Here is a 15,873-nt window from a genome sequence, read left to right on the forward strand (position 1 = left end):
TGTCCATTGAGTCGGTGATACCATCCAGCCATCTCATTCTCTGTCGTCCCCTTCTCCTCCTGCCCTCAATCTTTCCCAGCATCAGGGTCTTTTCAAATGAGTCAACTCTTCGCATCAGGTGGCCAAAGTATTGGAGCTTCAGCTTCAACATCAGTCCTTCCAATGAAGACCCAGGACTGATCTCCTTTAGGATGGACTGGTTGGATCTCCTTGCTCTCCGAGGCACTCTCAAGAGTCTTCTCCAACACCACAGTTCAAAAGCATCAATTCTTCTGCACTCATCTTTCTTTATAGTCCAATTCTCACATCCATACATGACCACTGGAAAAACCATAGCCTTGACTAGACAGACCTTTGTTGACAAAGTCATGTCTCTGCATTTAATATGCTGTCTAGGTTGGTCATAACTTTCCTTCCAAGGAGTAAGCTTCTTTTAATTTCATGGCTGCAATCACCATCTGCAGTGATTTTGGAGCCCAGAAAAATAAAGTCAGCCACTGTTTTCACTGTTTCCCCATCTATTTGCCATGAAGTGATGGGACCAGATGCCATGATCTTCGTTTTCTGAATGTTGAGCTTTAAGCCAACTTTTTCACTCTCCTCTTTCACTTGGATATAAATACATATATATGTATATAAATACATAGTATATACACATCCGTTTGCACATTAGTAGCAACATGTTTGAATCAAGGATAAGTTTAAAAAGTTCTTATAAGATTAGCTAAGACTAAAGCCTTTCTCCTTTGTAAATATTTTAATTTTACCTCATTAATCATAAGAATTTGTTTTTAACACCTAAAACAGATTTCTCTATTTTAAAAAATTTTAAACCTTTGAGAGAATTCCCTGGTGGTCCAGTAGTTAGGTCTCCACACTTTCCGTACTGAGGCCCTGGGCACAATCCATGGTTGGGGACTAAGATCCTGCCAGCTGCTCGGCTACCAAAAAGTTAAACTTTTGAGAGCCAAGCCTGTTGTTTGATTTCATCCTTTTATGACACTGGTTTTTTATCCTAAATAGATGACAATGGGACCTTGAAACTCCTGTACTGCTTGCAAAACTCTGGATATGTAATTTTTAATTTTTCTAGAGAGAGTTCTTATTAAAATTGTAAATGGTCTGTGATCCAAAAAATGTTAAAGCCATGGCCTTATTATATGAATTTTAAACATATATTTGAGGTAATAGTTGTAAAACTAATTGTGTAAAGCATTCTGAAAGTGAAAGTGAAGTCACTCAGTTGTATCCAACTCTTTGTGACCCCATGGACTGTAGCCCACCAGGTTCCTCTGTCCATGGGATTTCCCAGGCAAGAATACTGGAATGGGTTGCCATTTCCTTCTCCAGGGGATTTTCGACCCAGGGATCAAACCCAGGTCTCCGGCATTGCGGGCAGACGCTTTACCGTCTGAGCCACCAGGGAATCCCAAAGCATTCTGAATATAATGTTAAAAGAAAAATCTGTGATGAAAATGTCAGCTACAAATTGGCACTTACCAAGAGCATTGCCAATGACTGAACAACCAAGGCATTGCCATCTGCCTGGACAGAGATTGAACCTTCTGCTGCTATAGCCATTGACCTTCAACAACCCCTGAGGGAGTTCAGGGTGGAATGAGGCACTCTGTGCTCCAGGGAATCTGATGGGAGGGGTCTTTAGGTAGTTGGATGTTTTTAGGAACAGATTTTATGATCTCAAGCCTTTCATCTCCCCATAACTAGAGAAGCAGTAAATCCCTATAGGGTGACATCAGATCTTCATGATTGAAAAACATTTTGTAAAATGAGTGTTTAATGGTGTTGAACTCCCGCTTTACCATAACCTTATAGATTGACCTTCCCCCACTGCTGCTTTGGAGTCGTCTCTCAGAGCTATCAGAGATGCTGCCTCCTGAGCTGCAGTCCTCATTTTGCCTCACATAAAACTCAACTCTCAAGTTGAGCATCTTTTTTAGATGCACAAAAACTGGAAAGTCTCTGTATAGTCCTGAACTGGAATCTTGAAGGGATTAGAGCAGACAAGATATTACTGGTAGAAGAAGGACATAAGAGTGGATGGGATTCCACAAAACACATGTGGAATTAGTCATGTAATCCTTTTTTTCCTATAAACAAAAAATTTTGCCTTGTTAACAGAAATCCCAAAGAAGTATTTTATATTAAATGGTTGAGATCTTTATTTAATATAAGACCAGACTTATCTTTGTGTTTTGGGGAATCATGTCTTTTTACACATTTGAAATAATGAGTAATATTATATGTCAGACGTTGCTAAAAAAAAATAAACCAACCTGTTGAACATTCTATGCAGATTTCCAAAATGTGTTTCATTTCAGTTGCTCAGTCGTGCCCAACTCTGCGACTGCGTGGACTGCAGCACTCTAGGTTACCCTGTCCTTCACCAACTCCTAGAACTTGTTCAGACTTACGTCCATTGAGTCAGTGATGCCATCCAGCCATCTCATTCTCTGTTGTCCCCTCTCCTTCTCCCTTCAATCTTTCCCAGCATCAGGGTCTTTTCCAATGAGTCAATTCTTCGCATCAGGTGGCCAAAGTATTGAAGCTTCAGCTTGAGCATCAGTCCTTCCAATGAATATTTAGGACTGATTTCCTTTAGGATTGACTGGTTCTCCTTGCAGTCCAAGGGACTTTCAAGAGTCTTCTCCAACACCACAGTTCAAAAGCATCAGTTCTTTGGTGCTCAGCTTTCTTCAGAGTCCAACTCTCACATCCATACATGACCACTGGAAAAACCAGACTTGACAGACCTTTGTTGGCAAAGTTATGTCTCTACTTTTTAATATGCTGTCTAGGTTGGTCATAGCTTTTCTACCAGGGAGCAAGCGTCTTAATTTCGTGGCTGCAGTCACCATCTGCAGTGATTTTTGGAGCCCAAGAAAATAAAGTCTCTCACTGTTTCCATTGTTTCCCATCTATTTGCCATGAAATGATGGGGCCGGATGCCATGATCTTTGTTTTTTGAATGTTGAGTTTTAAGCCAGCTTTTTTACTCTCCTCTTTCACTTTCATCAAGAGGCTGTTTAGTTCTTCACTTTCTGCCATAAGGGTGGTGTCATCTGCATATCTGAGGTTATTGAGATTTCTCCCGGCAATCTTAATTCCAGCTTGTGCTTAGTCCAGCATTTTGCATGATGTACTCTGCATATAAGTTAAATAAGCAGGGTGACAATATACAGCCTTGGCATACTCCTTTCCCAGTTTGGAACCAGTCCGTTGTTCCATTTCCAGTTCTAACTGTTGCTTCTTGACCTGCATACCGATTTCTCAGGAGGCAGATAAGGGTCTGGTATACCCACTCTTGAAGAATTTTCCACAGTTTGTTGTGATCCACATAGTCAAAGGTTTTGGCATAGTCAATAAAGCAGAAGTAGATGTTTTTCTGGAACTCTTTTGCTGTTTTCATGATCCAACAGATGTTGGCAATTTGATCTCTGGTTCCTCTGCCTTTTCTAAATCCACCTTGAACATCTGGAAGTTCGTGGTTCATGTACTGTTGAAGCCTAGCTTGGAGAATTTTGAGCATTACTTTAGCTTTGCTAAAATGTTTTTCACTTTAGTATTAAAGAAAGTAAAACTAATACTAAAGTAAATTAGTGTATTTAACAGCCATTTTAGTTACAGAAGGGAAGATGTCATACTACACTGTGGCTATTGTTTTTTTAACCAGTGTCTTTGGTAGATAGGAAGGATTGGGGGCGGGAGGAGAAGGGGACGACAGAGAATGAGATGGCTGGATGGCATCACCGACTAGATGGACATGAGTTTGAGTGAACTCCGGGAGTTGGGGATGGATAGGGAGGCCTGGCGTGCTGTGATTCATGGGGTCGCAAAGAGTCGGACATGACTGAGCGACTGAACTGAACTGAAGGTATAATGATTTGATTTTCTCTTAAAAGATTTAAAGTATGTATGGTAGGTACTTTTCCACTTTAGTTTAACCTTTGCCAAATTTGGAAAACTCAGCAGTGGCCACAGGACTGGAAAAGGTCAGTTTTCATTGCAATCCCAAAGAAAGGCAATGCCAAAGAAAGCTCAAACTATCGCACAATTGCACTCATCTCACACGCTAGTAAAGTCATGCTCAAAATTCTCCAAGCCAGGCTTCAGCAATACGTGAACCGTGAAATTCCAGATGTTCAAGCTGGTTTTAGAAAAGGCAGAGGCACCAGAGATCAAATTGCCAACATCCACTGGATCATGACAAAAGCAAGAGAGTTCCAGAAAACATCTATTTCTGCTTTATTGACTATGCCAAAGCCTTTGACTATGTGGATCACAATAAACTGGAAAATTCTGAAAGAGATGGGAATATCAGACCCCCTGACCTGCCTCTTGAGAAACCTGTATGGAGGTCAGGAAGCAACAGTTAGAACTGGACATGGAACAACAGACTGGTTCCAAATAGGAAAAGGAGTACATCAAGGTTGTATATTGTCACCCTGCTTATTTAACTTCTATGAAGAGTACATCATGAGGAATGCTGGGCTGGAAGAAGCACAAGCTGGAATCAAGATTGCCGGGAGAAATATCAATAACCTCAGATATGCAGATGACACCACCCTTAGGGCAGAAAGTGAAGAGGAACTAAAAAGCCTCTTGATGAAAGTGAAAGAGGAGAGTGAAAAAGTTGGCTTAAAGCTCAACATTCAGAAAACAAAGATCATGGCATCCGGTCCCATCCCTTCATGGCAAGTAGATGGGGAAACAGTGGAAACAGTGTCAGACTTTATTTTTGGGGGCTCCAAAATCACTGTGGATGCTGATTGCAGCCATGAAATTAAAAGACGCTTACTCCTTGGAAGGAATGTTATGACCAACCTAGATAGCATATTAAAAAGCAGAGACATTACTTTGCCAACCAAGGTCCGTCTAGTCAAGGCTATGGTTTTTCCAGTGGTCATGTATGGATGTGAGAGTTGACTGTGAAGAAAGCTGATCGCCGAAGAATTGATGCTTTTGAACTGTGATGCTGGAGAAGACTCTTGAGAGTCCCTTGGACTGCAAGGAGATCCAACCAGTCCGTACTAAAGGAGATCAGTCCTGGGTGTTCATTGGAAGGACTGATGCTAAAGCTGAAACTCCAATACTTTGGCCACCTCATGTGATGAGTTTACTCACTGGAAAAGTCTCTGATGCTGGGAGGGATTGCGGGCAGGAGGAGAAGGGGACGACAGAGAATGAGATGGCTGGATGGCATCACCGACTCGATGGACTTGAGTTGAGTGAACTCCGGTAGTTGGTGATGGACAGGGAGGCCTGGCGTGCCGTGATTCATGGGGTTGCAAATAGTCGGACACGACTGAGCGACTGAACTGAATGACTAGAGATGTTTAGCATCAATTTTTCTTTGAAGTAGTATCCAGAAAGCATATTCAGATTGTGGACTCTCTGGTTTTGTGTAGTAACTGCATTCTAACATTTCAGTTCTTTTTTGAATCCGTTCTTCTGCACTCTGCTGAGGCTGTTTAGCATCTCTGCTTCATTTACTATAGGCTGCTTTAAAGATAGGTGTCCTTGCTTTAAAGATCCATCCCAGTTGTGTGGTAGAATTGGCTCTAAGAGCTTCCCTGGTGGCTCAGAGGTAAAAATTTACATGCCAATGTAGGCTATACGGATTAGATCCCTGGTCCAGGAAGATCCCACATGCTGAGGAGCAATTAAGCCCGTATATCACAATTAGAGCTGGTGCTCTAGAGCCCTGGGGAGCCAAAACTGCTGAAGCCATGTACCACAGCTACTGAATCCCACAAGCCCTAGACCCCGTGCTCTGCAGCAGGAGAAGCCAGCGCAATGAGAGAGGCCTTCGCACCGCAATTGGAGAGTGGCTCCCGCTCTCTGCAACTAGAGGAAAAGTCTGCACCGCAATGAAGACCTAGCACAGCTAAAAATATATATAAGAAAAATAATAATAATAATTAGTAACCTGGCTCTAGATTTCTTTCCCAGGATGCTCACTAACCTTATATTCTGCTTTCCTGGTTCCACACCTGTAAGATTCACTCTCACAAGTGTTTTCCCATCCCCTGCTGGTACGCTAAAGCCTAAGTTATCTAATTTTCTCTGTGAATAACATCTTTCCACCCTGAGCAGGTTTGGTATAGTTCCACTCAAATTGTGCTCAGATTGGCCTTGTTATTGACCTGGAGGCATTGAGGGGAGGCTGTGCAGATCCCAGAAACTTGCTGCAGCAAGTAAGCTGTAGACGCAAAGATTCAGAGACTGTGTTAGGTGTAAACTGTGAGGCAGATGATAAGGTTACTTAATTTCCTGTGTCTGTACGGACAGTACAAGTTTATGCTTGCTGTCCCAGCAAAATTTATTTTTTTATAATTTTATTTATTTTTGACTGCATTGGATCGTCTTTGTTGCATGCAGGGTTTCTCTAGTTGTGGCAAGTGGGAGCTACACTCTAGTTGCGTGCATAGGCTTCTCTTGTTGTGAATCATGGGCTCTAGGTGCTTGGGCTTCAGTAGTTGGGGCTTCTGGGCTCTAGAGCACAGGCTCACTAGTTGTGGCACACAGGCTTAGTTGCTCCTTGAGATGTGGGATCTTTCGAGACTAAGGATCGAACCTGTGTCTCCTTCATTGGCAGGTGGATTCTTTAGGACTGACCAACCGAGAAAGCTGCTAGCAAAATTATTCCTAGAACTTTGTTGTAATACTGAAAAATGTCATGATTTTGATCGTGAATTGTATGGTCATCCTAGTGATAGAAAAGAGGGTAAGGAAGTCGATTTCATGATGAGAAGGAATGTGTAAATGGAAGAAGAGAAAACCAAGGTCAGGTAGGTGAAGAACCATTAGCAGAGTCACAAACCCCTGATGATGTGATTCTTAAAACTTCACTGGGGGTATTTTTCAGTGTCTGAGATTCCTAGTATGATAATTTTGTGAGGTTCCTTTCCCTCTCATTTCTACCTCAAACATTTACACTGGGAGGACTGTTTCTCTTATTCGAAATAGAGAAAGTAAATCTCTCTTCTTAAACAAGAAGTCAATAAAATAAGTATGGTCCTACCACAAAGGCTAAACTTGGGGCTATATATTAATATAATAAAGATTTCATCTGTATATAATTTGCAATGGTCTGCCAGAAATTCGTTCCATAGACTCAATTGCCAGATTAATGCCCAGAAGTGAAAGTAAACAATGCATGTAAATTTAATGAGCTAAGGACTGCAGTGATAACCCCAGGAGGCAAACATTTCAGAGTTTTACTATCTCATTTTCTAAATTAAGCTTATTACATGATAGAGTGGAATGGCAGAACACTGTTCTATAAATAGGAAAATACTGTAATAATATTTAATTCTTGAACTTGATGTGATATAAAAATTACAAGTGACATTGCAGAAATGTATTCATAGAGTCATGTTGGTTGTAGTCTTTAATTCTTATTTTTAAAATTATTTATTTATTGACTGTACTGGGTCTTCATTTCTGCATGGGCTTTTCTCTAGCTGTGGCAAGCGAGGGCTACTCTCTAGTTGTGGTGTGAGGACTTCTAATTGAGGTAGCCTCTTTTGTTGTGGAGCACAGGCTCTAAAGTGTTCTGCCTTCAGTAGTCTCAGCACAAGGTCTCAATAGTTGTGGCTTCCAGTCTCTAGAGCAGAGGCTTAGTTGCTCTGTCGCATGTGGGATCTTCAAGGACCAAGGATCAAACCTGTGTCTCCTGCATTGGCAGGCAGGTTCTTTACCACTGAGCCATCAAGGAAGCCCTGATTCTTATTTTAACTCTTACTTTGATTCAGCGAAGTTACTATCTTTTCTTCAAAATGTACACTGTGGAAAGAATAGAAATATCTTGACATGTCTTTTCCTTTAGAGGATCATAATTTCCTGAGCAAAAAGGGCTATGAAAAAATTGAGCAGACAGTAATTTTGTTTAGGAGAATGCTCTGGAGAGGAGGTTTTATGCCAAGAGCCCCAGGCATAGCAAAGCAACTCTGGCTTTTTTCTTAAGCTAAGTGGCCATGTTTTTAACCACTAAACCTTGTCATACAGACTCCAGCTGATTGTGCTAGAGAAGTGAGCCTCTGACTGAAAGCCACTTTATAGACCAGCTATCAGTCTATTAGGTGGCTTGGCCTGAAAACTTTTGATAGGAATGATAATGCTTGGATCAATTACAGTTGTAGGTTATGTGGGAGAAGTACTAAGTGTGTGTTATACTGTTAAGAGAAATACACAATGAGACAGAAACTGAGTTACTAGGGATAGGTTAAACATAAATAGAGACTAATGAACTTCTGATCCTGAGAAGAGAACCATGTTGGTGGCTGACTCAATAGAGTTGTATAAGTTCTTGAACTACTTTTTGGTTACCAAACTGCATTCCAAACATAAGACCTAGCTAGACTGAAGTTACTGATCACTGCCTAACAACTGAATTGAGGTTCCAGGGTTCCTAATTTCTACAAGTATTATTACACTATTCAAACTCCTCCCTCCTATTTTTTTTTTTTAAATCAAGTTATAATTTACCTGTAGTAAAGTGCACAGTTCAGTCACTATTCTACAAAAACTTTGCTCCAATATAATTCTGTTCCTTCCCCCCTCCTTTGTGCTATTTGTTTTTGTCATAGAAATATCTTTATATATTATAGACTCTCAATACAGTTTGTGTTATTGCTTTATCCAGTTGTATTTTGAATCATACAGGAGAAGGAAAGAATTAGAAACAAAAATATATTTGTATATTATCTTATATTTACCTATGTAATTACCTTTGCTGCTGCTGCTGCTAAGTCGCTTTAGTCGTGTCCGACTCTGTGCGACCCCATAGATGGCAGCCCACCAGGCTCCCCCGTCCCTGGGATTCTCCAGGCAAGAACACTGGAGTGGGATGCCATTTCCTTCTCCAGTGCATGAAAGTGAAAAGTGAAAGTGAAGTCTCTCAGTCGTGTCCGACTCTTAGTGACCCCATGGACTGCAGCCTACCAGGCTCGTCCATCCATGGGATTTTCCAGGCAAGAGTACTGGAGTGGGGTGCCATCGCCTTCTCCGATGTAATTACCTTTACTGGTCTTTAATTCTTCAAGTTACTAGTTATGCATTCCCTAATGACTGTAGTACTGAATTGGTTGGAAAGAGAATGGGAGGGAATGGAAGGAAGGAAGCTGAGGACAAAATAGAAGTGGAGAGAAGAGAGGTAGAGGTTTTGCTGTGCAGAAAATGGAAGAGATTCTCTCTTACGCAATTAATACTTGGAAGATTCTTCTTTGTATCAGGAAATACACTAAGCACTGGCTATTCAGTCATAGACACACACTAGTAAATAGACATAGGCTCTGACCTGCAGGCTAATGGGGAAGGAAGAGAATAAAAAGGGAAATCTTACCAGTCCATCAAACTACACATTAAATTTTATGTTGTGTATGTTATGGGCCAATCTGAGGTATTGTTAAAAGACCTCTTTGTGGATATGATATTTAAACTGAGACCTGAAGGATAAGGAGCCAGCTTGGTGGTGGTGATGGGCTAGGGAGGTGAAGAGGGAAGAGGGATCAGGACATTCTAGACAGAGGAGCAGTATTTGCAGAGGCTCTAAGACAGGGATGAACTTGATGTGTGTGAAGACAGATGGTCAGAGAGGGGACTTCCCTGGTGGTCCAGTGGCTAAGACTCCATGCTCCCAATGCAGGGGGCCCTGGTTTGATCTCTGATCGGGGAACTAGATCCCACGTGCCACAACAAAGATCAAAGATCCTTAGTGCCTCAACTAAGACCCTGAACAGCTAAATAAATAAATATTAAAAGGCAGCTAGGAAGCTGACTGTGCTTGTGGCATAGTGAGTGAAGTGGGGAGTAAGAAAGAAAAAATAGGCAGGGCCTTGATTATGTAGCACCTTGTATGTGATCCCAAGGAGTTCTGACATTACTTGAAGCATAAGGGAAAGCCATTAAAGCAGAGGTAATAAACTGAAGGTCACAGTCTCTGTCTCAAGACATATCTTGTACCCAGCGCAGTGTGTTGCCAACACTTATTCTTTAAAATTTTTTATTTATTTTTATTTTTTGGCTGCACTGGGTCGTTGTTACTGCTCTTGGGCTTTTCGCTGGTTGTGGTGAGCACGAGCTCCTCTCTAGTTGAGGAGTGCAGGTTTCTCACTGTGATGCCTTCCCTTGTTGCAGAGCACAGGCTCCAGGGTGCTCACAGGCTCAGTAGTTGCGGTGCATGGGCTTAGCTTCCCCAAGGCATGTGGAATCTTCCTGGACCAGAGATTGAACCCATATCCCCTGCATTGGCAGGCAGATTCTTAACCACTGGACCACCAGGGAAGTCTGCCAAGACTTAATTTTAATTTCAAAGTAGGATGATTTCATATAAATGGTTAGATTTGCAGCTTCTCTTAAAAAAAAAAAAAAAAAAAACCTTGAAGACCTCCCTATACCAAACCCCAAGTGTTTGCTGAAGGTTCAGTATAATCCAATGTTGGGGTTTTGCTGACAAGTATAATAAAGAAGTCAGAGGGGGATTGAAGTTGAGCCTGTCTTTAAGAAAATGATTATAATGCTAAATCATATAGTCTAAGCTGAATAAGATGGGAACTGAGGTCTAGAGGGGGCTGAAGAATAGGACATGGTGCTTCAGTGGATTGCTCAAAGAATTATTGCTTTAAGAAGTATTTTCACAAGGTAACCAGAAGAACAGGAGGTTGTATGGGAGAGTGAGGTGTTAAGGGCTATGATGGCAGGCATTGTAATTTTTGGTGAAAATAAGATCCAGGGTATAATCATGGGAGTAGATGACTGAAATGGGATAGAAGGAAAAGTCACCAGGCATGAGACAGTCAGCCACCTGAGAGATCAGGATAATGACAGGAATTGAGATGAAGAGAAAGACTTTAAATTAGATGCTGAAGTTTTCAATGAACAGGAGAACGTGACAAGGAATCATAGGATGACACCCTTGATCACTCCTGACAGTCCTGAAGGGGGGCGGGAGGCTGATAGTTTAGGGACCAAGGAAGTTAGGAGCTCCTTTCTGATCCTGAGGTACACAGGTGCTTTAGTTCTCTCAGGCTACTAAGACAAATTACCATAAACCGGATGACATAGTCAACAGACATAAATTACAGTTTCTGAGGCTGCAAAGTCCAAGATGCTGCCAGATTTGATTACTGATGAGAGCCCTCTTCCTGGTTGGCAGAGTGCCACCTTCTCTGTGTGCTCACATGGCAAGGAGAGAGGGAACTCTGTCCAGTCTTTTCTTCCTCTTCCTATAAGGACATTAATCCCATCGTCAGAACTCCACCCTCATGACCTTATCTAAACCTAGTTCAGTTCAGTTAAGTCGCTCAGTTGTGTCCGACTCTTTGCGACCCCATGAATCACAGCACGCCAGGTCTCCCTGTCCATTACCAACTCCCAGAGTTTACTCAAACTCACGTCCATCGAGTCGGTGATGCCATCCAGCCATCTCATTCTCTGTCGTCTGCTTCTCCTCCTGCCTCCAATCCCTCCCAGCATCAGAGTCTTTTCCAGTGAGTCAACTCGTCGCATGAGGTGGCCAAAGTATTCGAGTTTCAGCTTTAGCATCAGTCCTTCCAATGAAAACCCAGGATTGATCTCCTTTAGAATGGACTGGTTGGGTCTGCTTGCAGTCCAAGGGACTCTCAAGAGTCTTCTCCAGCACCACAGTTCAAAAGCATCAAGTCTTCGGCAGTCAGCTTTCTTCACAGCCCAACTCTCACATCCATACATGACCACTGGAAAAACCATAGCCTTGACTAGACGGACCTTTGTTGGCAAAGTAATGTCTCTGCTTTTTAATATGCTATCTAGGTTGGTCATAACTTTCCTTCCAAGGAGTAAGTGTCTTTTAATTTCATGGCTGCAATCAGCATCCACAGTGATTTTGGAGCCCAAAAAAATAAAGTCTGACACTGTTACCACTGTTTCCCCATCTATTTGCCATGAAGTGATGGGACCGATGCCATGATCTTTGTTTTCTGAATGTTGAGCTTCAAGCCAACCTTTTCACTCTCCTCTTTCACTTTCCTCAAGAGGCTTTTGAGTTCCTCTTCACTTTCTGCCATAAGGGTGGTGTTATCTGCATATCTGAGGTTATTGATATTTCTCCCGGCAATCTTGATTCCAGCTTGTGCTTCTTCCAGCCCAGCATTCCTCATGATGTACTCTGCATAGAAGTTAAATAAGCAGGGTGACAATATACAACCTTGATGTACTCCTTTTCCTATTTGGAACCAGTCTGTTGTTCCATGACCAGTTCTGACTGTTGCTTCCTGACCTGCATACAGGTTTCTCAAGAGGCAGGTCAGGTGGTCTGGTATTACCATCTCTTTCAGAATGTTCCATAGTTTATTGTGATCCACACAGTCAAAGGCTTTGGCATAGTCAGTGAAGCAGAAATAGATGTTTTTCTGGAACTCTCTTGCTTTCTCCATGATCCAGCGGATGTTGGCAATTTGATCTCTGGTGCCTCTAATTACCTCCCAAAGATCTCATCTCCTAATACCACTGTATTAACAGTTAGAATTTCAAAAAACAATTTTGGGGAGACACAAACAGTCCATAACAATGGGTATGTTAGAAAAATGGGATGAGTGAATTTAAAATCAGAAACCAAGGCTAGAAACTGGGATGTTTTTGTGAGTGGTCCCATTCAATTTGTTTTCCTTTTACTTTGGATTCTAGGAAAATTCACTTTAATATCTAGTTGATTTTTTTTAAAAAATGTAATTGTACCTCGTTAATGTCCAACTTCCCCCAAACCTCTATTCTCAACACAGTCTTTATGTCTATGATATTGTGGGAAATTAAGGGATGGGCAGAGAATCTAAGTATGCTTTTCTGTGCCTACTGCTACTGGCATAAGCAACATATCCAGTGAGTTCTCAGAGGTCATCAGCAACAAAATAAGCAGGGTTCCTTGGTGTAGCTACTCCAGAAGAATGTTAAATTTCAGTTAATCTGCAGAAATCCTGGGGCAGGCACTATACTTCTCACACCAATAGTTATTGGGATGATGCTAAAATATTACTGAAAAGACATTCTCAGAAATCTAGAGAAGTTAGAGACACCCAGGTGACTGATATCCGGGATACAGAAAAAAGACTTTGGGGTGGAAACTAGGGAGAATGGACTAATTATCTTCAAATAGGACAATTAGAGTGGGAGCAGAAAGGAGGTAAGAGATATAGGACATTAGAAAAGCAAAGGAAGCAGAATTAGGCACATAATTGCCCATTGTCTTTTTTTTTTCATTTATTAAATAAAGCTATTCAAAATCTAATATGCAGAGCTTCTGTTTTTACATGATAGAGTGATTAAGATTTTGGTGGTAGTGTCTTTTTTTTTTTTTCCCCTAATATCATTTGTGTTTTTCCTTCACTGGAAATGTATAGGGATTTAGGTGATTTAGCTGATTGTCTTTGTGGGAGTCAGTGTTGTGGTTAAGTGCACGGACTGAGCCAGCTGGCTGAGTTGAATCCCAGCACTACTGCTCAGCTCACCACTTCTTGGCTTGGTGACCTTGGCTGCTGGGTTAACACTTTCTAAGTACTTCCTCTTTAAAACTGGGGTTAATAACAATACCTGTCTCATAAAGTTGCTAGGAGGGTCAAAAGAGTTAATATATGAAATAAAGTATTTAGGACAGGGCCTGGCACATAGTAAGCAAGATCTAAGTGTTGGCCATTGTATTTACTTTCTATTGGCTACAGTACTCAGACAGTATATTCCTTGCAGGCCATCCTTATAATATGTGTTATTAGGGATACAGCATACTCTATTTGGATCTTTAATGGTAATGATATATATGCCTAAGTTTAAAAAAAAAACAAAAAACCTGTCCAGTATGGTAGCCACTAGTTAGTTGTGACCATTTAAACAAATTAAAATTAATAAAATAAAAAATTCAGTTCCTCTGTTACACTAGCTACATCTCAAGCACACATCTATGAAATTGGATAGTGTGATACAGAACATTTCTGTCATTGCAAAATGTGCTATTAGAGCTGGTAGATAGTGAAACCTCCCTCCCATTCCTACTACAATCCCTCCGCCCAGGGGCCATCCCTGTTACAGACTTCTTGCACAACTTTTCATGGCTCAGACAACTTTTTTACACAAATATAATTTGCACTGTCCTGTGACATTTTTGTTTTAAAATACACCAACTGTATTGATTTTTTTACGGATATATAATTAACATAGCTTTTCTTTAATATATTCATACCATATGGCAAAACGATTAACACAGTAAGTTTAGTATGTCAGCTCCCTACATTTAATCATAGATTTAGAGCATCTGATCTTTAGCTTAGGAAGCAAGTGACAACTTGAAAACACAATTCAAATATAAGGAATACACATTTTAATATATTTGGGAGCAGGTGTAAGAATGGTCTACTTCAATTTTCTTTCTTGTGTGGCACATGCTACCTACACTGCTCTGAGTTAAGCGAGTTGAACTGATCATCTTCCATCAGCATGCCCTGTAATCCTGCAGCTCGCATCCCCTAACGACAGAGATCTCTTGCGCTGTGGGAAAGCCTCGTGTAAATAGTGTAGGGTCACTGCAAAGACGTCTCCTAACAGGTCCGGAGGACCGCCCCCGGCCACTTCTTGGTTGCTGAGAACCCGACTCACTGGAAAAGACTCTGATGCTGGGAAAGGTTGGGGGCGGGAGGAGAAGGGGAAGACCGAGAATGAGATGGCTGGATGCCATCACCGACTCTGTGGGCATGAGTTTGAGTGTACTCCGGGGGTTGGTGATGGACAGGGAGGCCTGGCGTGCTGTGATTCATGGGGTCGCGGAGAGTCGGACACGACTGAGCGACTGAACTGAACTGAACTGAACTGAGAACCCGACCCGAAGGTCGGCTCGCGCGGCGCCCCCTCCAGCGGGAGGAGCTTGGATCCCGCCGTCCGCCCGCCCGCGGAGAGCGGCGCCCCCTGTCGTCCGGTCGAGGAGGCGGGGCCGGTTCCCGGGAGGCCGGGAAAATGGCCGGGCAGCCCGCGGGCCCGGCTACACCGCCGCCCAGCCGGGACGGAGCAGCGCCCAACGTGGTGGCGCGGATCTCGCAGTGGGCCGACGACCACCTGCGCCTCGTCCGGGTACAGCAGGCCGGGCGGCGGTGGGCGCGGGCCGCGCAGCGCCAGGCTGAGGGAGACGCGTCCTGGGGGAGGCCCGGGCAGCGTGCGCGGGGCGGCGGCGGCGCGCGGCCTGGCGGGGATGCCTCGGCCCCATCACTGCCTTGACTGTGCTGGGCCCCGGGATGCCTCCGAGGCCAGCGAGGCCTCGGCGCCCAGGGCCGGCCGCCAGCGGGGCCATTGGAGCAGCTGGGGCGGGGCGGGCAGTTTGAAAAAGGCGGGGCACGCAGGCGACCAGGGGAGAGAAGAGTGTGGCTAAGCCCTGGTGGTGATTTCTTTCTTTGTAACAAAGACTCAAGGGGGCTGCCTGCTTCGTGGATGGTGTGGAAATTGCTGAAATGGAGGAGTTGGGATAAATGATTTGCTGGGGAAATCTACAGAGCTTTTTGCAAGGTGAAATTGAAGATGCCTATTAGACTTCTAAATGCAAACGTGTGAACTTGAAGGTGGTCATTAGACTTACCAACGTAGCTTAGGTGTTCTAGGCAACTGGATACAGGAATCATGTCTTGAAGGGAGATCACAACGGGAATCTGGGAGTGGGCTGCATAATACCTCAAGTATTTAAAGTGTAAATAAACCTTATAGTATTTAAGTATTATTATAGAAAACTTCTAGTATTCAAAGCTTGAATGACGTTTTCAAGCGAGTCAGAAAAGCTCCTGAAAAAGCTCTAGGACCGAGACCTGAGGGCCTCTCTAACAGGAGATCAGCAAAGACTCTGAGGGA

The 15,873-nt window shown here is 42.8% G+C and overlaps 1 protein-coding gene across 2 annotated transcripts in view; it reads left to right on the forward strand.

Annotated features, from left to right (window-relative positions):
* Positions 1 to 14,825: 14,825 nt before the first annotated feature.
* Positions 14,826 to 15,873, forward strand: part of MISO1 (mitochondrial inner membrane subdomain organizer 1) — a 36,640-nt gene continuing 35,592 nt past the window's right edge. The window contains exons 1-2 of one of the 2 annotated variants that reach the window (XM_055411249.2): positions 14,978 to 15,108; positions 15,437 to 15,537. Coding sequence is in view for 1 of the 2 variants with exons in the window: in XM_055411240.2 (XP_055267215.2) it covers positions 14,995 to 15,108 (114 nt within the window). In the remaining variant the exon portion in view is untranslated. Of the gene's footprint in view, positions 15,109 to 15,436; positions 15,538 to 15,873 lie in introns of both variants that reach the window. The other variant, XM_055411240.2, reaches the window with a different exon arrangement.

This window comes from Moschus berezovskii, chromosome 1 (assembly GCF_049115385.1).
Source record: "Moschus berezovskii isolate FMDL1 chromosome 1, NW_MosBer_1.0, whole genome shotgun sequence".
NCBI lineage: Eukaryota > Metazoa > Chordata > Mammalia > Artiodactyla > Moschidae > Moschus > Moschus berezovskii.